General features: G+C 38.5%; 1 protein-coding gene across 12 annotated transcripts in view; it reads right to left on the reverse strand.

The window, feature by feature from the left end:
• The window catches only part of invs (inversin), a 279,900-nt gene that overhangs the window by 179,267 nt on the left and 75,103 nt on the right, over window positions 1–25,530 (reverse strand). For all 12 annotated transcript variants that reach the window (XM_043690027.2, XM_043690031.2, XM_043690029.2 and 9 more), the window contains one exon: window positions 3,346–3,512. In XM_043690027.2, coding sequence (XP_043545962.2) covers window positions 3,346–3,512 — 167 coding nt within the window. The remainder of the gene's footprint in view (window positions 1–3,345; window positions 3,513–25,530) is intronic.

The following is a 25,530-nucleotide window of genomic DNA, read 5'->3' on the forward strand; positions in this document are numbered from 1 at the left end:
TCCCCGATAAATGGAGAGGTTCTATGAACATTCTCCCTCATCTAAGGTTTCATTATTTGGGTCCCTCCATACTTATAGCATTTGATCAATAGATTCTCCATGATAGGAAAGGATAAAACTAAATCATATATTTCGCTTTCATTAAAGAAGATATGAAGAAACAGGATTAGGAATCAGAAAAAGGAGGTGGTTACATTGTAAAAAATGTCATTTTCAATGAATGCTAAATAGAGTAGAATTTAGTTTGATCCAATCCTGTCATGGTAGATGAACTGATCAAATGCTATAAATGTAGAGGAATGTAGCCACATCAATATATTAACTTGCACTTACGTAATTTTTTAATCTGAATTGTTACCTATTCAATTTTTGAGACTCAGGCACAAATACAGATAATTTTAAAATTCATAATCTAGAATCTCTACATTATCTAAAACTAAACTGCTTCTTCTACCTTCTAGGTTTATTGCTAAATGTATGTCAAAGACACATTTTTAAGAAGTTCTGCCACATGAGAATAAAAAGTCTTTTAATCACAATACCATCTGTCTCTTGCACAATAGTGACTGTCATGCATTTAAACCTTTTTATAAATATCTCAGTCCTATTCTGAACCTCATTCAGAATACTTTGTTGGCAAGCCTTTAGAAGTTCTGCTCATCACCTCCTTACTCTAGTATGAGCAAGGATGACAAGTGACAGCTTCACAGCACTGACAGGGCAGACCTACAGCCCACCTTCCCTATTCTCAATCCAATTAGACCTTTAATCCTCTAGATGAAAGGCCCAACTATACATGTTCCACATGACAAGGACAGGTATTGATTATTTGTCACTACAGTTAACACTGCCCTTGTTGAAGCTATTCTGACAGAAGCAAGCCTCTCAAATTAGACAGCATTTTACCTGCCCCAGAGGACAAATGGCAAAACAAGTGAAGGCTAATAAAAGGTATAAAAATGAACAAATCATAACATTATGACAGGTTGATTGTTCCCAGCAGTTCAGACAGTGTATTCTGTCAGACTAGTAACAGGACTTGCTCCTCCTCCTTTGCCTATGGTGATGTTTCAACTTTGACTGAATGAAAGGCCAGAACAATTAAGGAATTTGACCAGCAAAGAGAAGCCTGCATAGTAACTATCGTCAAGAGACACAATGTCAATAGAAGGCTGCATTTGTCAATAGAAACCTACATGACAGGCATATGTCTCAAACATTATCCTTACAAAGTGCTCTCTGTTTTCTTAAGTTTTGTTTCCATCTATAGCTCAAGATCACACTTTATTTTATTGTTTTGGCTTTTAAATCAGCATAGAACACAAAATTTAAAATAAAACTAATGTTTTAAATGCATTTGCTACAGTTGAAGTTGGCATATACTGACCAACAAAATAGGCAATCATTTTGATAAAGATAAATGACAATAATAGTCTCGAGATGGGGATGACAGCTAGATTTTTTTTAATAAATTGCTGACAGCAACTTAATTATAAGTTATAAAAAGATTAATGCAATATGTTTGACAGTACTATTTCTAATCACACAAAATTTTCCAAAAATAAATGTCAGTCAAATAAAATACTCCCAAAAGCATTTCACATTATTTTACAAACGTTGTAACACAAGTCAGATACAAAAAAAAACAGGCTTTTACAAAATATATATTTATTAACAAAGAAATGTCACATATCTATTGTGAAAACTGCAACACAAATTAACATTTTTTTTGTTTTTTTTGCTTTGTATGGAAATCCTCACTCCAAACTAGAGAAAACACTTGACTCTTCAAGAAATGCTGCTTGAATTTTGGTAAAGCTGAGGTCTTATTTACTGTTAAGTGTGAAATATCTTGCAGTTTAACTATAAAAGTCAAGAAACAGGCTTTTTCAGAAGATTACAAACATTGGCAAACCTGTGCAGTATGTCATGCTCAGTGAACATACATCTTATTCATAACTGCCAGGATACAAATTTTGTTCAAGGACTCTTGAAGTAAACTTTTCCTTACAACAACTGGACATTGTACTTAAAAAGATGGTCGCCAAAGGTCAAGTAACCTTTTGTGATTTCTAAATAAACAAGGATTAACTCATGTCTAAACATGCTTCTGGAAAGTAATTAAAATGTAAATGCTGATGGATGGAAGATTCTCCCTTAAAAATACATTCAAAACGTGAGTACCTTTGAGTTTGTATTGCCCGATTGTCTACATTTGAACAGGAATTAAAATCAGTATGTATCTCACTAGACGCAGTGTCTGTGAGCTTGAATGTTAACTTATTACGAGCAGATATTAGAGCTACCATTCTTCCCCATTGGGTAACAATGATATACAGCTTTGAATCAGTTGCATGGACAGTAAAATATAAAGCATGTGGTCACATGACTTCAGAGAACAAAGTTCATTACTTTAAGAATCATCATAAGTCAAGTGAATCTCAACACCAACAGGGTACAAGACGACATATGACCTGGTAAGAAGACCACAATATGGAGAAGTAGAAGTAGGCCATTCAGCTAATTGAGCCTGCTTCGCTTTTCAATGAGATCATGGTTGATCTGATAATTCTCAACTTAATTTTCCTGCCTTTTTTGTCATTACCTTTACTGATTAAAGATCTGTCTATCTTAGCCTTGATACACTTAATGACTCAGCCTCAATAGCCTTCTGTGGTAAAGAATTCCACAGTTCACAATCCTCTAGGAGAAGAAACTCCTTCACATCCCTGTCTTAAATGTGCGGCTTCTTATTCTGAGACATGTTCCTTACATTCGTAATGGACAATTTGCTCAAAAACCCTCCATATAACCAGTCAATCAAGGCAGTGAGACTGGAACTAATTTGTTCCCACCTACAAAAAGAATGTCTCTCTTCTTCAAAGATGCATGGTTGCAATCTTAAATGACAAACCCAGAAACATACACGTTTCCTTCACCTCAAAAGAACCACAAAATAAGACCCACCAATCCTTGTAATAAGTCCAACTTAAAGAACTGACTCAAATGTGATTTAGTTTATTTTATGCTTTTTTTATTTGTATTATTTTATTATTATTCTGTTAATAATCTAAGTAAAAGACATCTGTAAAACTTATGAATAAACATTTATCTTTTCTTTTCATTTATACTTACCAGGAAGTCTGTTTCATGGCCATGGGATAAACAGTGAGAGTACTGTGATATACAAGTATTGCAGTTGCATGGAATAGGATGCAACGGAATTTAATAATGCATCATTGTTCACATATTCAAATGTACTGGTAGATCTGATGAAGATAACACCATAGAACTTTGAGACAAAATGTTCCAATTTTATGAAATGCATATCTTAATGATGCTCACCTTTTGTGCTGCAAGATGTAAGGCAGTCCTCTGGCTGCGGTCTGCTTTGTTGATATTAACTCCAGCCTTAATGAGTGCCTCAGCACAGTCCAATCTGTCAGCAAGTACACAATACATCAGTGGGGTCCGACCAAACTGGTCTTCTGCATCCTTTATATTTGGATTTGCTGGATTTAAAAAGTTGGGAGGAAAGAAAAAATTAAGAATTAATTTAAATAAGTAAACACATTAACTATGAGAGTCATAGTGTCAGATATATTCATTAAAATAAAATAAAGAACTGCGGATGCTGCAAATCTGAAGCAAAAACCGGAATTTCAGCACGTCTGCCACTTGTGGAGCGAAAGCAGAGTTAATATTTCTGGTCCAGCGATCCTTCTTCATAAGATTATTGTCAAAGTGGATCAAGCACAAATACAGATGATATACTGTTATATAAATCTCACTTCTTGATGCATGAACTATTGTCATAAATTTATATGAATTAATATCCTTTTTGGAATTGGATTTCATAACAATGGATGTAGGTTACTTCTACAGTGTTTTCTTCTTTTGAAATAAGTAAGTCAAATTCCTTCCAGAACCACATTTGGTAATTCATTTAGTTTTCAGTTCAGGAGCATTTAAGATTGAGCAAGCTTTTTAAATTCAGTTTCGAAGAAACACAAGTTAAGTTCAGAACCAAGTGTACTGACTCTCCCAGGAGGACTTCAGGGCAGTTTGTGGAGAGTTTTGTTTGCAATCTGCATCTTATTGGAACAGAAAGATATAAACTCTCATATGTGAAAGATTCATATTGTCAGACTTGGAAAGGTCTTATCAAAGTGTCTCTGCACTCTATGGCAAAAAAAGTGTAAGGAATCAGTAAAGTTGAAGTAGAACACTAGAAGAGGAGGGATAGGCAATTCAGCCCCAAAAGTGGGCTCTGCCATTTAATATAATCACAGCTGATTTCATCTTGGTCACAAGCCTGTTTTCCTCTTCGCTCTCCATAACCCTTCAACCCACTATTAATTAAAAAGCTGTCTCCTCCTTAAATTTATTCAATGTCCCAGCATCCACTAAACCCTGGAATAGTGAATTCCACAGATTCATGACCCTTTCAGAGGTGTAATTTCTCCACATTTGTTTTAAATCTGCTACTCCTTATCCTAAAACTATGACCTCGCATTATAAATTGCCCACAAGAGGACACATACTCTCTTAGTTTGCTTTGTCAAACTGCTTTAGCACCTTATATACCTCAATTAGATCTCCCCTCATACTCCTAAATTGGAGACAGTGCAGGCCTAAACTACTCAATCTCTCTACACAAGATGAGGCCCTCATCTCTGGAATCAATCTAGTGACCTCTTCTGAACTGCCTCCAATACAACTACATCCCTCCCCAAGTAAGGGGATCAATTTTTACAACAATCCCAGTGTGGTCTAATGAATGCCTTGTATAGTTGCAGCAATGTTGCCCTGCTTTAGCAATAAATGCCAAAATTCTATTTGGCTTTCTTATTACCTACTGCATCTTCAAACTGAATTGAATTGAATTTATTGTCACATATACCGAGGCACAGTGAAAAGTCTGCGAGCAATACAAGCAGATCGCATAGTTAAGTAGCATAGATAGAAAATAATTAGGTAAATAGCAGCAAAAACAAAAACCCAGGCGAACGTTAAGAGTTTGTGAGTCCGTTCAGTATTCTAATAACAGCAGGGTAGAAACTGTTGCGAAACTGGCTGGTGTGCGTGTGTTCAGACTTCTGTACCTTCTTCCCGATGGTAGAGGTTGTTGAAAAGCATTGCCAGGGTGGGATGGATCTTTAAGAATGCTGGTGGCCTTTCCTTGAAAGCGGGTCTGGTAGATGAATTCTATAGATGGGATGTTGGCCTTTGTGATTGTCCAGGCCGAGTTCACCACTCTCTGTAACTGTCTCCGATCTTGAATGGTACAGTTGCCATACAGGTAGTGATACATCCAGACAGAATGCTTGTGATGACACACCTATAAAAGTTGGCAAGGGCATTCGTTGTCAAACCAAACTTCCTCAGCTGTTTGAGGAAGAGGAGACATTGTTGGGCCTTTGGAACCAGTGTGTCCACATGAAGAGTCCAAGAAAGCTTCTTGTGGATGACCACTCCCAGGAGCTTGACACTCTCCACTTGTTCCACCTCTGTGCTGTTAATGTGTAGGGGGCGCATGAGTAACATCCCGCCGGAAGTCAATAATGACTTCCTTGGTTTTGCTGGCATTGAGAGCTAGGTTGTTCTCAGTGCACCATTTTACCAGATCTTCCATCTCCCGTCTGTCGTCTGTTTCGTCGCCATCTGAGATTCGACCAAGTATGGTATGTCATCAGTAAACTTGTAAATGGCATTAGTCTGGTATTTGGTACAATGCAGTGAGTACAGTAGGGGACTGAATGTACATCCCTGGGAAGCTCCAGAGTTGAGTGTTAGTGACAATGTTGTCGCCAATCTTCAAAGATTGTGATCTGTGGGTCAGGAAACTGAGGATCCAGTTGCAGAGATGGGACTTAGTCCGAGCTCACTAAGTTTAGTAATCAGTCTTGAGGGGATAATAGTGTTGAAGGCTGAACTGTAGTCAATGAGTAGGATTCTTACATAGCTGTTCTTCATATTAGTTTTCTACAATTCATGCACAAGATCCCTCTGCATCTTCGCACTCTGGAGTCTCTCTCTCCACTTATATACGTTGCCTTGCCATTCTTCTGACCAAAATAGATAACCTCACAAATATCCATGTTAAGCCATATCTGCCAAATATTTGCCCATTAACTTAAGCTATCCATTTTGATTTGTTAATGTTTTATTTCTTCATTGCAACTTACTTCTCCACCTATTTTAATGTCACCTCCAAATTTAGCTATGGGATCTACTATTCCCACATCCAAGTCATTAATAAAAATTATAAATAATTGGGGCAAAAGGATCAAATCCTGTAGCATCCCACTATTTACATTTTGCCAACTCGAAAAATGATCTATTTATCTCAAATCTCTACTTTCTGTTGGTTATAGAAGCTTATGCTATCTGTTTTTATTTTTTTGTGCTGGTTTCTTTCAAAATTTACTATTGTTCTTTTTATCACTTTTGTTAGTGACCTTTGTTACTTTTTAAAAGCTTCCCAATCTTCCAGCCTGCAATATGGCATGCCATAGTTTTATTCTATTATCTTTAACTACCTCTTCCACATGGAATGTAATTTCCTCTGACTTTCGTGTCTGTAAAGAAAAACTTGTCCAAAAGCTTGTTGAAACTTTGGTTTGTTGTATGCTTTGATGTCTTTCTGTTTGTCTTCTAGATTTAGATAGTTTTCTTTGTTGTTTCTTTCAGTGTTATTGATGGTTATTCTGATATTAAAGAAAACCTGCAGCCTTGTGTGGAAGTATTGAGTGACTAGCCGCTATCACTAAACAAAGAGAAAATAAATTCATCAAGCAGGTTTCACTTTGGGACCAAACGTGTCCTGTAGTACCATTAGGTAGGATTGGAACATCACAATACTCCAATTCATAATACAGTACTCAGGAAAAAAATCTCTACAGGCTGCATCCTTTACTAAGTATTTGGATGCAACTACTGAAAACCAGTGGAACTTCAAGATCAGCAAAGGATCCCCACTTTCTATATCAACATTTGGCAGCCACAACACTGGGGATACATTTCTGAAAAAGTATATTTTCAAAATACCATTTGTAAGGGAACAGAACAATGCAATGTATTGGTTGCGATACACTGAGTAAAGATACAGGAACTGCAGGCATTAGATGTTCTTGTCCTTCGGCCTACTTCCTCCTACAGTGCTAAAGGTGGACTGTAGGACGACCTAGTATTTGGACAAAACCCAGCATGTCCTTTGGAAGCTTAAGTTGCAGTCCTTCCCGAAGAGAACTGGCAGAGTTCTGGATTTACATTCCTACAATTATGTGTACTGCAACTCTCATTTCTAAAATAGAACAGTAATTTACTGTCACTTGTATTTTACAAATATTATAGTGAAAAGTGTTTAAATCACCATACTCCAACACCTATATTAATAACAGAAATCAAGTATTAAAAAATTAAGACAAAGTCCATCTTTGTACAATTCACAGCTCATGGGTTCCCAAGGTTGAGGAAAAAACAGGAACCACATTTTCCACCACGGCAGAAAGTCAACATTAAAGCCATTGGAATCCCAGGTTGGACCATCATGCTGTTGCAGACACTGCAGAAGCTGCCTCCAAGACCCACCTCATCGCTGAAGCAGACCAATGGTTGCAATCCCAGGCTGGAAATAGCCACAGAGGACACCCCAAGGAATCCCAAGCCACTGGATTCTCACTGAAGATGTTGAAGCAGACCACCACTCTGGAGGCCCCACAAGAACATGGCCGCAACGGCCACGAGGAATGGACCACACTGCCTTCACCGTAGCAAGTCTCCTGAAACATCCTTTCTCCATCAAAGCCATTAAAAAGAAAGATGAATTTTGATGTTAAGCATCAGTAAATGAAGAATGATGCTGCAGAACTGGTGATCAGAAGCCCAAACACTTCCTACCTACCCTGTGGCTGCCATTTTAGACCATAAGACATAGGAGCGGAAGTAAGGCCATTCGGCCCATCGAGTGCACTCCGCCATTCAATCATGGCTGATGGGCATTTCAACTCCACTTACCTGCATTCTCCCCGTAGCCCTTAATTCCTTGTGACATCAAGAATTTATCAATTTCTGCCTTGAAGACATTTAGCGTCCCAGCCTCCACTGCACTCTGTGGCAATGAAGAAATGTCTCCGCATTTCTGTTCTGAATTTACCCCCTCTAATTCTAAGGCTGTGCCCACGGGTTCTAGTCTCCTCGCCCAACGGAAACAATTTCCTAGCATACACCCTCTCCAAGTCATGTATTATCTTGTAAGTTTTTTTTAGATCTCCCCTTAATCTTCTAAACTCCAATGAATACAATCCCAGGATCCTCAGCTGTTCCTCATATGTTAGACCTACCATTCCAGGGATCATCCGTGTGAATCTCCGCTGGACACGCTCCAGTGCCAGTATGTCCTTCCTGAGGTGTGGGGACCAAAACTGGACACAGTACTCCAAATGGGGCCTAACCAGAGCTTTATAAAGTCTCAGTAGCACAACGGTGCTTTTATATTCCAACCCTCTTGAGATAATTGACAACATTGCATTTGCTTTCTTAATCACGGACTCAACCTGCATGTTTACCTTTAGAGAATCCTCAACCAGCACTCCCAGATCCCTCTGTACTTTGGCTTTATGAATTTTCTCACCGTTTAGAAAGTAGTCCATGCTTGTATTCTTTTTTCCAAAGTGCAAGACCTCGCATTTGCTCACATTGAATTCCATCAGCCATTTCCTGGACCACTCTTCCAAACTGTCTAGATCCTTCTGCAGCCTCCCCACTTCCTCAGTTCTACCTGCCTGTCCACCTAACTTTATATCATTGGCAAACTTCGCTAGAATGCCCCCAGTCCCTTCATCCAGATCACTAATATATAATGTGAACAGCTGCAGCCCCAACACTGAACCCTGTGGCACACCGCTTGTCACTGGCTGCCATTCCGAAAAATAACCTTTTATCCCAACTCTCTGCCTTCTGTCAGACAGCCAATCCTCAATCCATACCAGTAGCTCACCTCGAACAACATGGGCCCTCACCTTGCTCAGCAGCCTCCCGTGTGGCACCTTATCAAAGGCTTTTTGGAAGTCTAGGTAGATAACATCCACTGGGTTTCCCCGGTCTAACCTACTTGTCACGTCTTCAAAGAACTCCAACAGGTTTGTCAGGCACGACCTCCCCTTACTAAATCCATGTTGACTTGTTCTAATCCAACCCTGTTCTTCCAAGAATTTAGAAACCTCATCCTTAATGATGGATTCTAGAATTTTACCAACAACCGAGGTTAAGCTAATTGGCCTATAATTTTCCATCTTTTGCCTTGATCCTTTCTTGAACAAGGGGGTTACAACAGCGATCTTCCAATCATCCGGGACTTTCCCTGACTCCAGTGACTTTTGAAAGATCTCAACCAACGCCTCCGCTATTTCCTCAGCCACCTCCCTCAGAACTCTAGGATGTAGCCCATTGGGGCCAGGAGATTTATCAATTTTAAGACGTTTTAGCTTTTCTTGCACTTTCTTTTTTGTAATGGCAACCATACTCAACTCAGCCCCCTGACTCCCTTTAATTGTTGGGATATTACTCATGTCTTCCACCGTGAAGACTGATGCAAAGTACTTATTAAGTTCTCCAGCTATTTCCTTATCTCCCATCACTAGGCTTCCAGCATCAGTTTGAAGTGGCCCAATGTCTACTCTTGCCTGTCGTTTGTTTCTTATGTATTGAAAGAAACTTTTACTATCATTTCTAATATTACTAGCTAGCCTACCTTCATATTTGATCCTCTCCTTCCTTATTTCTCTCTTTGTTATCCTCTGTTTTTTTTTGTAGCCTTCCCAATCTTCTGATTTCCCAGTGCTCTTGGCCACTTTATAGGATCTCTCTTTTTCTTTGATAGATTTCCTGACTTCCTTTGTCAGCCATGGCTGTCTAATCCCTCCCCAGATAATCTTTCTTTTCTTGGGGATGAACCTCTGTACAGTGTCCTCAATTTTACTCACAAACTCCTGCCATTTTTGCTCTACTGTCTTCCCTGCTAGGCTCTGCTTCCAGTCTATTTTCGTCAGTTCCTCTCTCATGCCCTCATAATTACCTTTATTTAACTGTAACACCATTACATCCGATTTTGCCTTCTCTCTTTCAAACTGCAGACCGAACACTACCACATTATGATCGCTGCTTCCTAAGTGTTCCCTTACTTTAAGATCTTTTATAAAGTCTGGTTCATTACATAGCACTAGGTCCAAAATAGCCTGCTCCCTTGTGGACTCCATGACAAGCTGATCCAAAAAGCCATCCTGTAAGCATTCCATGAATTCCCTTTCCCTGGATCCACTGGCAACATTATTTACCCAGTCCACCTGCATATTGAAGTCTCCCATGATCATCGTGACCTTGCCTTTCTGACATGCCTTCTCTATTTCCCGGTATATGTTGTGCCCCTGGTCCTGACCACTGTTAGGAGGTCTGTACATAACTCACACTATGGTTTTTTTGCCTTTGTGGTTCCTCAATTCCAGCCACACAGACTCCACATCATCCGACGCTATGTCATTCAGTGCCATAGATTTAATTTTGTTCTTAACTAATTTTGTTCTCATCCTCACTCCGGATTATTAAATAAAGACTGTGTCGTGTTTTAAGAATTCTTCTTTGTCTCAGATTATCCCATAGCATCTCATAAACAATGCTAGTGATCAAAATTTGGAAAAATGTGGTAAACCAACTTGCAAACAGCAATGCCTCACAAACATCAAATGATATTTGATCAAATATCAGATCATTTATGTCTTGTGGGGAATGAATATTGTCCTGGATACTGGGCAACATCCTGCTCTATTCTGGTTAGTGCTGTGGAAATACTTTGCAACCTCTTCAGTTTATCATTTCACCAAAAAATGCTGCAAACATCTTACGAATGGTTTCCAAGTCAATGCCACAAGTCTGGCTATAGAATTTTGTTCAGTGGCAGCCTCCAAACAAACTTTAAACCAATCATAATTCTAAATGTCTATACTTGTATCATAAAGGAAAATTCCATAAGTTTACAGATAAAACAATTCTCTCTTAGGGTCAGACAGGCTATTCAATTGTAAATTTGAATCTTGTTAAAAACCTAGTTATAACTCATTCAACAAGACATATCTTCTTCAAGGATTTGCACACTGAGGCTAACCCCAAGATAAGTGGAAATTCATTCCAACACAAGTGATTTCAGAAGGTACAACCCGAGACTGCTTTAACAGTGCACCACGCAGAAGAGCAAGGAATCAGTGACAGCAACTCCTGGATTTCCTCATTTAACTAAGTGTGTGTGGTCACCAGAAGATCACGTCAGTTTCAGATTTGTAATGGCAGTGAAAACTGAAAAACTCACAATCATTACAACCACAAAAATCTGGTGATAGGATTTCATAGCCATCTGGTCTTTTTCAACATAAAGCTAGTCATTACTTAGGTAACTCTGGAATGGGGTTATGAATAATGTTCGCAAGATAATCGTAACCATCTGTAGTATCACTGTGTTATTGTGCCCCACCGGAGTTCTGAAATAGTTCTTACGAAAATCAGAATTAACATCCTCTGTAGCTGCCATAAAACGTATCTTGCTCTTTATGAGCTGCCTGCAGCCTTTGCTGACCACTTCATTTCCACCACTCCTTTGTTGTCAATCTGGGCGAAACTGCACTCACGGTTACATTTGCATCTATTTAATCATAGTCCAAGAATCACTGGAAATGATTTCTCTTGCTAACAACCCCATCATCTCTGGTGCCCTGCAAGGATGCATCATTGACCGCCTCCTAATTGACATTTATAGATATTTTTCATCAACCTATTCAGACATATTGTGACACACCTCTGAAGCAGGTGGGGCTTGAACCCAGGCCATCTGGCTCAGAGGTTGGGACTCTACCATTGTGCCACAGGAACAATAATTTTGATTTATGAGCTTCTCCTTTGTGACATCATCGAGAAACACAGCTTCAGTTTTCACAAATGTGTCAATGGCAGCCATCTCTACATCTGTTAGCCTTTCCACTATCTCTAATTTGTCAAAAACTCAAAGATTGAATGAGCAGAAACTTCCTCCATCTACATGAGGGACAAGGACATTGACTGAGATTCTGTCAGGCTGACATGGTCTTACTCACCAGTCAGAAGTTTGAGGAATACCCATGCATGAGAGAACCCTGAAGAAAGTCAGTCACTAAGTGGTCAGCTTTCTCCACAATCAACATCCTCAGTGGCAGCTGTTTTGAAGCAGAGAATGCTACAATTCAAAAGAATCTGATAACAGGACACATAAAATAATGGTAGGATTAGGTAGAATCAACAGCGATTTAAGAAAGGACAATCATGCTTAACAGACCTTTTGAACTGCTGTGAAGATGTAACTAACAAATCAGATTCAGTGATTTAAATAGGATCACATGAATGAGGGAGAATGAACTGGCATGGATTTAGAAAACAGTGTAGGAATAAATGGTAATTTTCAGATTGGCAGGCTGTGATGAGTGGAGTTCCACAAGGACTATTGCTGAATAACCTTTGTGTGCTTGAAAGTCAATTTTATACCTGTTGACTTGGAATTTTCCTTAATGATAAATAAATGATGGATTTAAAGTTTGTGACATTTCAATTTCTACCTTAATACCATCTGTAATTTTAAATTTTTATTCTGTACATGTAGGGATTTAATGTAATGCTTCCAAATCTGCAGATGGTACAAAACTGGGAGGAAGTGAGAGTTGTTAGGATTATGCAACAGACACTTCAAGGGAATTTGGAGAGTGAGTGGCTAAACATTTGGCAGACGAAATACAATGTGGATAAATGTGAAGTCATTCACTTTGGAAGAAGAAACAGAAACAAACAAATTTTTTTAATGGTGAGAGAGGTTGAAAAGTTTTGGACTTTAAAGGTATTTGGTTCTTGTTCATGAGTTACTCAAAGTTAATATACAGTACATCATGACAAAGGTAGAAAATGATATGCTGACTTTTATTAAAAGAGGATTTGAGTGTAAAAGTACAAAGCTGTCTTACTGTAACTGTATAGATGCTTTTCAGTCCAAATCTGGATATTGTCTAAGGTTGGCTGCATTTGGAAATGAACTGCTCGAGTATCTGAGGCAACATGAATGTTGCTGAACATTGTGCAATCATCAGCAAAGATTCCCACTTCTGACTTTATGATGGAGAAAAGATTATTGGCAAAGCAGCTGAAAATAGGGCCTAGGTCACTAACTATCCTGAGAAACTCTTGCAGAGATGCCCTGGATGAGATAACTGGATGTCAACAACCACAACCATCTTCCTTTGTAGCAAGTATGACTCCAACCAGTGAGATGTTGACCCTAGCAACTATTGATTAAAATATTGCTCAGCTCTTTGATGTCACACTTGGTCAAATGTGACCTCGATGTCAAGGACTGTCACTCTCATCTTAACTATGGAATTCAGTTCTTTTGCCCAGGACTGTAGGTTAGGTGCTGAGTGGCCCTGGTGGAACCCAACTGACATGAGTGATTAAGATATTGCTAACAAAATGCTGTTTGATAGCACTGCTGATAACACCTTCCATTGCGTTCCTGATTATTGAGAGTAGACTGATGGGGCAGTAATTTGTTCTGTTTATGTACAAAACATACCTGGGCAACTTTTCCACATCGTTATTTAGATACTGTTGTTGCTGTACTGGAACAGTTTGGCTAGGGATGCCACGGGTTCTGGAGCATATACTATTATCAGAATATTGTGTTTGATATGATGTGGGCTGATTTGAACTGGCCAACAACTAGCATCTATGATGTTGGGTACCACAGGGCAGGGCCGAGATAGATCATCCACTCAGCACTTCAGGGTGAAGATAGCTGCGAATGCTTTTGTCTCATCTTTTGCACAATATTTTGGGCTCCCTATCAATAAGAATGGGGATAATTGTGGAGCCTCCTCCTCCAGTGAATTGATTAATTGTCCACTACCATTGACAACTGGTTGGAACAGGACTGCAGAGCTTACAGCTAATCCATTGGTTGTAGAATTGCTTAGCTCTGTCTGTTACTTTCTGTTTCTGTGTTTGGCAGGCAAGTAGTCCTGTTTTCTAACTTCATCAGATTAATACTTTATTTTGCGTGTACTTTATGCTGCTCCTTTGGCACGCCCTCCTGCATACTTCATTGAACCAGGGTTGTTTCCCTGTCTTGATGGTAATGGTACAGTCAGGTTTTGCTGGGCTGTGAGGTTGCAGATTATGTTGGAGTACAAATGTGCTTTTAGCCCATGCTCCCTCATACATGCCCAGTTTTCAGGCACAAGGTATATCAAATGTGAAGGTGTGACTTCATCTCCACAAGGACAGAGTGATGGTCACTCTTGCCAATACTGCCATGGATAGATGCATCTGCAGCTGGCATGAGGATTAAGTCAAGAACATAGAATAGTTTCCTTACCTCTGAATAAGGAGATTCATGTTCATGTCCCACCTGCTGCAGAACTGTCTATCATAACATGTCTGAACAAGTGGATTAAAATATCTGTTACACCCATCTTTTTTATCCCCTTCTCAATCCTGTCTAAAAATAACTCTTCATATCAGGATACTGAGCTATTTCATCTTTGCCCCTCATTAAACCAATTTTCTTTTATAGCAAAGATACCATTTGCATGGTGTGCATTATTCATTATACTCCTTATGTTTACACACATACCATTCAATACCGACAATTTCTGTACATTTTTAACCTCTCGCCTCTTCTATTTTTCAGTTTCCTGCTCTGAACTTGACCCATGTTCTTATTTCCCTGTCAATCTAGGTTAGCCACTCCCCACCAAAACTTACAAATCTCACTGCAAGGATCTTTATCCCAGTCTTGTTCAGGTGTAGGGGGTCTGCCTTGTACAGGTTCCATCTTTCCCAGAATTTCAGAATTAAGCTCCACCATTCTGCATTTAAATTTTTCATACAATGGTGTGGACATTTGTTATTCTCATACCAACAGGCTGCAGGTATAAGAACAATCAAAGTTTTAGTGTGTGAGTATAGATCAGCATTAACTAATCTAAAGCAAGGGCTGAACGGTCTATTCCTGTTTCTACTTTTTAATGGAAACTCATCAATTACATGCGCTATGTCAACCTGAACTACACAAATAAGGTACAAGATTGAAAACATTTAACATTAAAACATTCAAATACATTCTTCAATCCAGCATACAATACTAATAAATGGCATGAAATAAATTTCAAAATAGTCATCAGTAACTAGAGAAATTAGAGAGCTGAGAGTGATTTGAATTCCAAAAGAAACAAAGGCAAGTTTAAGCAGTAATTTTCATTGGGAGAATTCTGACTCTTGGGTCTGTTTCCATTCTTAAGTAACATATTCGTACAGTTCATTATATTTGAGGAAACAAGAGGATTTATTCAATGTTAACTGGCAATATTTTTATTTTGTCCAATAATGTTCACATAATACTTGTACTATTGAATGATCAAGGAAAAGAAATCTGCAATTCATTACTAGTTTAAAACTCTAAATGTGGACGTTCATGCTATTACACCATATAAGTACTACAGTAAGTCAGTTTTCTGGCAATTCAATGATTCATTACTGTACACATATTGCATGCTGCCATAAAGAACTAGAAAGAGATTAAAATATTGGGTAACTTAAATATATGACGTAAACCAAGATATTAAGAGTAGAGGAGCAGACAGATTGAAAAAAAAAATGCTTTTTTGGATAGTTAGGACTAGAGGTCATATTCTAAAACTTAAACCAGGACCTTCCAGGTGAGAATTAGGACACACCTCTACAAAGGTTTCAAGAAGTTTGGAACTTAATATCAACCACAATTTGTGAAGTGAGTCAAATTTTAATTTTAAATCTGAGATTGACAGGCTTTTGTTGCCCAAAGAGATTAAGGGATTTGGGCAAATAAATATTTGGGTCGCAGATCAGCCACAATCTTACTGAACGATGGACCAAGCTTGAAGGGTTAAACCATCTATTCCTGTTCCTGGGCATCCAAAGGCAGGAGTAACTCTAGGTACTTAGCATTAAAATATAACAATAATTTTCTTTGGTAATGAAGCTGCCACATTAATCAATACACTGAGTGCATAAACGCTAGCATAAATTCAGTCATAATTAGACAAGAACGTTTTGAAGGACTTCCTACATGATAACTTCAAAACCACATATTTAAAATTCAGTTTTTTTGTAAATGAAAAAATGAAATTTACAAAAATTGTACCTTTTTAACTTTCTTAGCCAAATATAGGGCAAAAACAAAAGCTTGAAGCACTTAATTTATCCATCTTCATTCATTCAAACTTGCATAGTTGTACAGATTTCGTTTAGCAGGTATTTATAAAAGGATTGTATTATTTCATTTACAGTTAAATATTTCTAAAGATATCCAACACATAACTGAAAACACTTGTACTTCATTTTTGCCAAGTTTCTAGTCTAGAGTTTCGCTGTTGCTATTCGGTGCTCATCTCAAATCCATTCAAAAATGAATGCGAAATCTGCCAATTCTCTTGTATTCAATCTGGCTTAGCTGGTGGTACTCTCAACTCAGAAGGATGATAGTTTGAACCCCACATGGGCCAGGATTTTATCAGTCTTCTGGAGATAATCTGGGAAATGGGAGGATTTGTGAAATGATGATGGAAAGCAGAAGGAGGAACCCCATGAGGAGGCCTCCACAAGGTAGTTCCAAAAGCAAGAACAAGTTGGACTGTCTAATAACTGGAGGTGGGTGGTCAAGTAATCCAGTCAAGTGGTACTTGACAGCCCTTTTACAACCTCCATGATGTTTTAGAATGCCATTCAATGGGTTTATTATAACAGACACGTGTTTCCGAAGATTTTGCCTCAACCATTTGCTGGGTCTCAATAAGACACGTGATCTAAAGCCTTGTTTACAGATCGTGGGGTTACCTTTAGTCCACTACTGAATTTTGATCTGAAATTGCTCAGTCCTGATATGTGAAAATTATGTTTTGATACCTATCCACAACACACCCTTCAAAATTTTGAATATGTATCTTTCGTCCTGATGAAATCTGTACATACATTTTAGGACTGAAAGTGGCTCATTTTCACAAGTCATGATTTTTGAAATAGTTAACATATTCACAAATCATTTTTTCCAGCCCTTTTGAAGAACCAGTTGAGGTTCTAATCAGCACCTCAACAACTGCGACAATCCTGGCACCTGCCTCCCACAGAGTTTTATTTTGCTCCATTCCTTAACAGCTTGCAGTCTAAAATTCAGACTTCATTTCAAATCCCTCTCACTTATAGCTCAGTTTAACTTCAGGAACGAACTGGATTTCTCAATTCTACTTACCAGCATTACCAGTGAGAAGTCGTCAGTAATAATTTGCTTTCCTATTCTTCTTACCCAAGTGAATAATCACCTATTTTTTGACATTATATCCCAACTGGCAACTTTTGTGCCCAGACACCTAATAGCTTGATCTCCCCCCTCTTGCCTCCAATTGTACCTGCAGCAGATTTGATGCCAGTATAGTCTGTCCTTTTTCCCGAGCTATTAACATACATTGTAAATGGATGAGATCTCAGCACTGATCCATATGGCAAGGTTATTCGTAATTCTTAATTTACAGCAACTGTGGTTTCACACGACCATTTGTATGTTATAGCACGCGAGCTACTCAGGTCTCTCAATAAGTCCCTTTTTTTTTGCAAGTGTCATTTATGCAGTTGGCATTTTTTTCTGGACATATCTAAAGGTACTGTTTTAATCCACCTATTCTTCTCACAATAATACATCTTGGTGATAAACCATTTGATGATAATTCTTCCCTCAATTAACAGAAATTAGCTGAATGTTCACAAAACCATCCTTAAGACCTAAATGCCCTCTACATTGATGGCGCAACAACCAATATTGTATGGAGTGCTCCACAGGCAGCTTGACAAGAGCACTATAAAGTTCTAGCACAACTCCTAGAGATCTGAAACTAGTGAACTTGCCAATATAATAAAACATTTTTTTTGTTCTTTGCCACTTTACTCTCAAATCTTTTGATAAACTCTACCCCATTTTTCTACATTACAATAAAAATTGCACTTACAAATTACTTCATTGTCTGTAAAGTGCTGGGAAATCTGTGAAATAAATTCAAGCCTTTCTTTCCCTTTACTTCAATATGCTGGGTATTATCACTGGGTTAATCATTCAGAGGCACTGATTACATCAAATTTAGCACGGCAGCTGATTGAATTTAAATTCAATCAATCAATATATCTGGAATAAAAATGTGAGTCTCAGTAATAGTGATCTTGAAACTTTTGGATTGTCAGAAAGATCCATCTGATTCACTAATGTCATTAATGATATCTGCCTCCTTATCTAGTTGACCTGACGTATGATGTTAGACACAGCTGTTTGGCTGACTCCTAATTAAATTCTGAAATGGCAAAGTAAGCAATTAAGCTGCATCAAAGGAGATGAAAAATATTAAGACCAAAATGACCACTTAGCATTCCTCTCCCAAAACTGAAAAGGATAAGGGCACATTATGCCCTGACAACCCTGAAAAGTACTCTTCACTAACATACGGGGATTTCTGCCAAAATTTGGGAGGTGTCCCACAGAGAAGTCAAGCAACTAAATTAATTCACAGGATGTGGGCTTTATTGACTGGGCCAGAATTTATAGCCCATTCCTAGTTGCCCGCAGAAGTTGTGGTGAGTTACCTTCTTGCCCATTTGATGTACCTTCTTAGGAAGGGAACTCCAGGATTTTGCAACTGATGAAAAGGTGTAGATTTTCAAATCAAGAAGGTGAATATATTGGAGGGAAATTGCAGGAAATGTATCTACTACACTTGTCCTTCTGGATGGTAGTAATTGTGAGTTTGAAAGATGATATCTGTGGAGCCTTAGTGAATTTCTTCAGTGCATCTGGTAGTTGGTATACATGGCGGCTGCTGTATGTTAGTAGTTGGGGGTTGGAATTTGGTGACAATTAAATGGGTTGTCTTCTCCTGGATGAAGTCAAGCTCCTGAATGGTGGACGGTTTTGGGTAGTCAGAAGGTGAGTTTTTCAATGAAGGATTTCTGGCTTTTGGCCTGCTCTTAGAGCCACTGCTCGTCCATGCAGTCTAGTGCAGTTTCTGGTCAATGGTAACCCCCACGACCAAGATATTGGTAGTGGGGGAATTCAGTGATGGTAATGCATTCTAACCTTACAGGGCGATGGCTAGATTGCTTATTGTTGGAGATGGTAATTGCCTAGAACTTGTGTGGTGCAAATATCACTTGCCAGCCAAAAATGGATATTGTCCAAGTTTTCCTGCATCTGGACACTGTTTTGATATCTGAGCAGTTATCAACAAATATTCCCATTTCTCACCTGATGGTGGAAGAAAGGTGATTGATGAAGCAGCTGAAGATGTCTGAGCCTAGGACATTGCCCATTGGGATTCCGGTACAGATAGTCTGGCGCTAAAATAATTGACTTCCAACACCTTTGGGCTGAGTATGGCTTTAACCAGCAGAGAGTTTTCCCTCTGATTCCTATTAGCTCCAGTTTTGCCAGGGTGTTTTGATGCCACACATGGTCAAATGATACCAAGGACAGTCGTATCACCTCACCTCTGGAATTTGGATTTCGTTGATATTTGAACCAATAATGAGGTCTGGAACTGAGTGACCCTGGCAGAATTCAAGTAGAGCATCAATAAGCAGGTTATTGTTAAGCCAGCACTGCTATTTAGAGAAGGGGTCATCAACAGAACTCTCCCTTAAATGATAATGAAGACTAGACTGAAGAGGTAGTGATTGGTTGAGTTGATTTTTGTCTTTCTTTCTGAGTGTACATGACATATCTGGGCAATTTTCCACATTTGCGACACAGATGAAAGGATTGTAGCTGTAAAAGAACATCTTGACTAAGGGCACGACCAGCCCAAGTACATAAGTTTTCAGAATTAGTGATCCTAAAAGTCCTCAATATGTACTGTAATTTCAGAATACCACATAGGTAGGAAGTTTCAGTGTTCTCTGCAAGTTTCTGCTTTGAGCTTTAACAGATTCCTTTCTATTAAAATTTGAAAATTAGGATAGACATCATTCCATAGGGTCTTCCTAATATTGTTTGCTGCTTGGTGAAATATGAGAAAATACTGTCATTTCTACAATGACAGTTAAAGTGGAAAAAGAAAAAGCAAAAGCAATGAGACAAAGAAAAGACAGAAAAATTGTGAGAAATTATTACAGTAAAACCATGTTTAGCCAGGACTGAAGGATACTAAATCCTTCAGTCCTTCATTACTTTTGCCAAACAATGAGAATACGTTTTGCTATAATCTATCATTGTTTCAAAGTAGGAAAAGGCAACATCCTCTGCCTCTCCCCACACCTTGAGCGGAAATGGCATGTCCAGAGCTCTTGTCATCAGTCTGTCACCATGATTATAATTTTTAATGAGTGAAAGCAGCTGCAAATCTGAGAAGGATATCAGCTTATTTAAAGTTGGAATGGTATTATCACAGGTTGTAGAATTCAGTTTAGTTTCAAATCTAATACTCTTTTTGATAAGGTTTCACATCAGCTGTTGTTATACCGCTGTCATCTTTATCAAGCAAAAACTAACTCTTCCTAGTGATTTCTACTTGGTGATTGGCTGAAAGCTTTTCTTTGCAAAGCTATTCAAGAAGGATACTGTTGATCCAATAATTGTAGAAAATTAGTGACAGCAGTCTCAAAAGTGTAAACAGTCCATCCCTTTCATTGGTTTAATGGGTGCACCTTGTCACTTTTGATGAATTCATGGTTTCTGTAAGAAGGGTGAAACCCTGCAACTCCAAATCTACAACCTGAGAGAAACAAGATAGCAAGTGATAGCCTTGAAGCTCATGCATATATTATTTCAAATATCTAGTTCATAATTCAAATGTTTTACAATGTAATGGTTGGTTTCATGAATCTAATTTTAGGTTGGAGGTTAAAATATAAATTAAGTAACTGAAGTGAATCTATTCAAACAAGTTGGGAATTAATTATTTAAACACTACATTTAGCATACAAGATCAGAGGGAGACTTGGACAATAAATGGCCCATTTCTTATCCTCTTGATAAAGCCAGTGTGTCTATTGGTATCTCCAGGAAAGCTGAATGCTAACAAATCTGGGAAAGAGAATTCTAAACCATGATTAGAGATAAAACATCATTTATAGTACAATTAATCCAGAATCAAGGAAAACATAAAAACTTAAAAGCCAAGTCATGTATATATTTCACAGTAGATCACGTGTCTCATGGCCATCGAGGTAATAATTCAGGCTGCAACTTGGTTAGGAGGGTCTATTGTTTAATTAAATGAAGGAAGCAGTACACTGGTAATTTCAGAAGCCTAGGTTAATGCTCTGGGGGCCTGAGTTCAAATCTCTCCACACCAGCTAGTAGAATTTAAAATTTAAATGATAACATCTGTAATTGAAAGCTCATATATATTAAATCCATTACTGTATTATTGTTTTTTAAAAAATCCATCTGGTTCATTAACATCCTGTTGGGACAGAAACCTCCCATTCTTACCTGGTCGAGCCTAATTGAGACTCCAAATCCACAGCAAAGTGGCTGACTCCTTATGTTCAAGGACAACTGGGGAGGGACAACAAACTCTAGTCTTGCCAGTGAAGTAATCTCTTATGAAAGAATAAAGAAAAAATAATGGGCTGGCTTGCAGCAGGGAATTTAGGTAGAGTCAGTTGTACCTTTGCTTTGGTTAAAACTGCGTCTCATTGAATCGAGTGCACCAACAGGAGGTCATAGTCAGTTAGGCCTGCATTTCAAGCACAGAAAATAAAAACTTCATTGTACAACAAATGGAAATACAGGTGGAGCTGTATTTCAGTTTGGATGTTGTGAGAGGAAGGCAGATGGAAGATTGGCTTAAGCTAGCTAGCAGCTAGAAGACAACATGCAAAGTGAACTTCACAGAGCTGTGAAGCAGAAACCAGTCAGCTTGGGAAGTTGTGAGAACACTGGGGGGTCTGCCAGCAAACTGACCAAGTAGTTGAGGCATCCACAATCATGAAGTTGATAAAGAAAAAAGCGGAGGATTTTGTAACTAGAACACTGGGGGGTCTGCCAGCAAACTGACCAAGTAGCTGAGGCATCCACAATCATGAAGTTGATAAAGAAAAAAGCGGAGGATTTTGTAACTAGAACACTAATGGGAGCAACTCCATAGAATCTGAACTCAGAGGAATAGCTCGAATACCATGGAAACAAACTCAGGAGGGCTGTGGGATAGCTTTTGAGTTGGTTCCAGGAAAAAATGGATTTAGGTTCAAGAATTTGAAAGAAATATCAACTCTTGTGAGTGGCAAAGAATTGCTTTTATCGCACATCACTTTATAAACTAGAGAATTAGTAGTACTTATCTTGTTTAATGCTTTTGCACATATTATAAAGTTTATTTTGCTTTAAACTTTGAAACCTTTGGACATAGTTCTGTCAGCTAATTGCCAAGTGTTCAGACTTTTTCTTGAATCATTAATGGCTCCTAACAGGATCAAAATAGTCTGTTCCATGTTAGGTTCCACTTACACCTTAGTTTTTAAACAATTCCCAGTAAGTATTCTCTGGAGCTATTTACGAGTGAAGCACAAGATTAGGGAGAACTGTGATCAACATACTTTTCCTTGTGACGTTTTAAGTGGTTTTCTTGGTTGCTCTACTTAAGCGCATTAGAAGCAAAAGAACATTCTATAATTGTATGATAACAATTCAATTAGGACAAACACTTCTACAGAAAAGCAAAAGCAAGAATAATTTTCCCTTACAATGCTGTGCAGTTTAAGAATGATATTGTCATCTTTGGGAGATGAGGTGCCACATTTGTCTTCACATAATTGTAATCTTTCTACTGCTATATACAAAATGCTGCAAGAATAAATATATTAAAGTTGTGTTAAATAAAAGCTCCATCATGTCCACCAAAAATTATTATGGCCTCAGAAAATTAGAAAATAGTTAAGGTTAAATGTTAAAACAGAAGTGGCATCAAAAGCATGATGAAATGTTATACACTGTCACACTGAAGTTCTAAATGGAAATGAGTCAGAATTTAATCTACGTCATGGATAACAGAATTGGAATGCTTCAGGACAATTTCTTTTTGACAGCCTTTAAACAAACAAAGTTAACATTGTCCTGCTGTTTAGGATACCAGAGAATTTCTTGAAGCTGATTCTATCACTCACAACTACAGAGCTATATTCAAAACACAGACAAATTTGCAGAAACTGACTATTCGGCAGGAAATAATTCTGCATAATCCTTTTATTGCTTTTAATCTGGATTTTTAAGTTTACTAAAGGAAGAGGTTTGAAAATCTTGCCATAGATTACCACCAAAGTAATCGTGCATTTTTCTCAAATCACTTCAAGTTGAATTTTTTTTTTTGTGAATTCAAATAACCTAACAATTAACTATTGGACCATCCCATCTTGACTTGCATAAAAAACATTTGCGCTTTGGTGATCATTGTTTATAGGCCAACGATCCAAAAGATCGTTCAACGCAAAAATATTCAAACAATGTTAGGTTACGCATGGCTGTCAAAAGAAAATTTAATTGTAATATGAAAGAGTCAGAAAAACGAGAGAGCTCAACAGAGTCTGTTATGATTGTAACAAGATCATCCAGGTAGACCTCATAGAATATGAGTTCCCTGGTTGGGGCTGTAAATATGGTCTAATTAGGGAACCCTGGCTAACAGGAAAACAACACAGGAGTGTCAGATATGCTGTTCACTCAGAGTTGGTTCTGAGGGAGCTGGACCAGCGTCAAGGACTTTCCGTACATAAAGGGTGAATTGGTGATGGGATACCGGCCTCTGTGGAATTATTTCAGTGGTGATGAAAGTGGGATACATTGTAGGAGCCCGAGATAGCTCATCTACTCGGTATTTCTGGCTGAAGATTGCTGCAAATATATCATCTTTCGCACTGACGTTTTTGGCTTTTCCAGCATTGAGGAAATGCAGCAAGTGGAGCATATGGCTTACATGGTATACTAATGAAAATGGACACCGTTGCTAGTCCAAATGAGCTTGGGGAACACCATATGCCTCACTCAGGGCATATCCTGGCAGTTCATTCCACGAATGGAAAAGTGTATAAAAAAATTGCCCCTCAGGTACTTTTTAAAATCTTTCTCCTCTCACTTCAAAGATATCCCCCTTCTTTTGAACTCAACTGCCCAAGGGAAAAGACTTTGCTTATTCACCTTAGCTAAGTCCCTCATGATTTTATAAGCCTTTACAAGGTCACCCCCAAACACCTAAATGCCAGTGAAAAATGTCCCAGCCTATCCAGCATATTCTTAAACTCAAACCCTCAAGTCCCACAGCATTCTGGTAAATCTTTTCTGAACCCTCTCCAACTTAAAATCCTTCCTATAGCAGGGTAACCAGAATTGTACTCATTACTTCAAAAGTGGCCTCACCAAAGTCCTGTACAACCTCAAAATGAAGTCCAAATTCAATACTTAATGGTCTGAGTAATGAAAGCAAGCGTGTTAAATGCCTTCGTAACCAACCTGTCTACCTGTGATGCAACTTACAAAGAACTCTGTACCTGAACCCCTAGGTCTCTCTGTTCAACAACACTACCCAGTCCTGCCCTGGTTTGTTTCATAAAAATTCAATACCTTGCATTATTCCAAATTAAACTCCATCTGCTACTCCTCAGCCTATTGACCCAATTGATCAAGATCCCTTTGTAATCTTAGATAACTTTCTTCACTGTCAATTATACCACTAATTTTGTGTCATCTGCAATGTACTAACCATACCTCCTAAATTCTCATCGAAATCGTTTATATAACTGATAAACAAAAGTGGTCCCAGCACTGATCCCTGGGGAACACTGCTGATCACAGGTTTTTGGTCTGAAAACAACCCTCCATCCCTCTGCCTTCTACCGTCAAGCCAATTTTGAATCCAACTGGATTTCTCTCTCTGAAGCCCATGTCATCTAACTTTAAATCTTCCATGCAGAACCGTGTCAAAGGCTTTACTAAATTCCAAGTAGACAACGTCTACTGCTCTGCCCTCATCAACCTTTTGGTTACATCCTCAAAAACTCAAGTTCATGAGACACGATTTTCCATGCTGACTATCCTAAATCAGTTCTCAACTCTCCAAAATCATGTAAATCCTATTTCTCAGAATCCTCTCCAACAACTTACCCTCCACCGATGTCACACTCACAGGCCTACATTTCGCAGGCTTTTCCTTACAGCGTCTCTTAAGTAAAGCTACAACATTAGCTACCCTCCAGTGCTCCAACACCTCACTCGTAGCCATAGATGATAGAGATATGTCTGCAAGGGGCCCTGCGATTTCTTCCCTAACTTCAGACAATATCCTGACATACAGTCAATCAGGTCCCAGAGATTTAACTACCTTCATGTTTTTAAGATCTCCAGCAATTTCTCTTCATTTTACTTCCTAACTGCCAACTGAATATGCACCTTAACTTCAA

This window comes from Chiloscyllium plagiosum, unplaced genomic scaffold (genome assembly GCF_037043375.1).
Source record: "Chiloscyllium plagiosum isolate Xiang-an unplaced genomic scaffold, Cpla_swu_hap1 HiC_scaffold_5, whole genome shotgun sequence".
Taxonomy (NCBI): Eukaryota; Metazoa; Chordata; class Chondrichthyes; order Orectolobiformes; family Hemiscylliidae; genus Chiloscyllium; species Chiloscyllium plagiosum.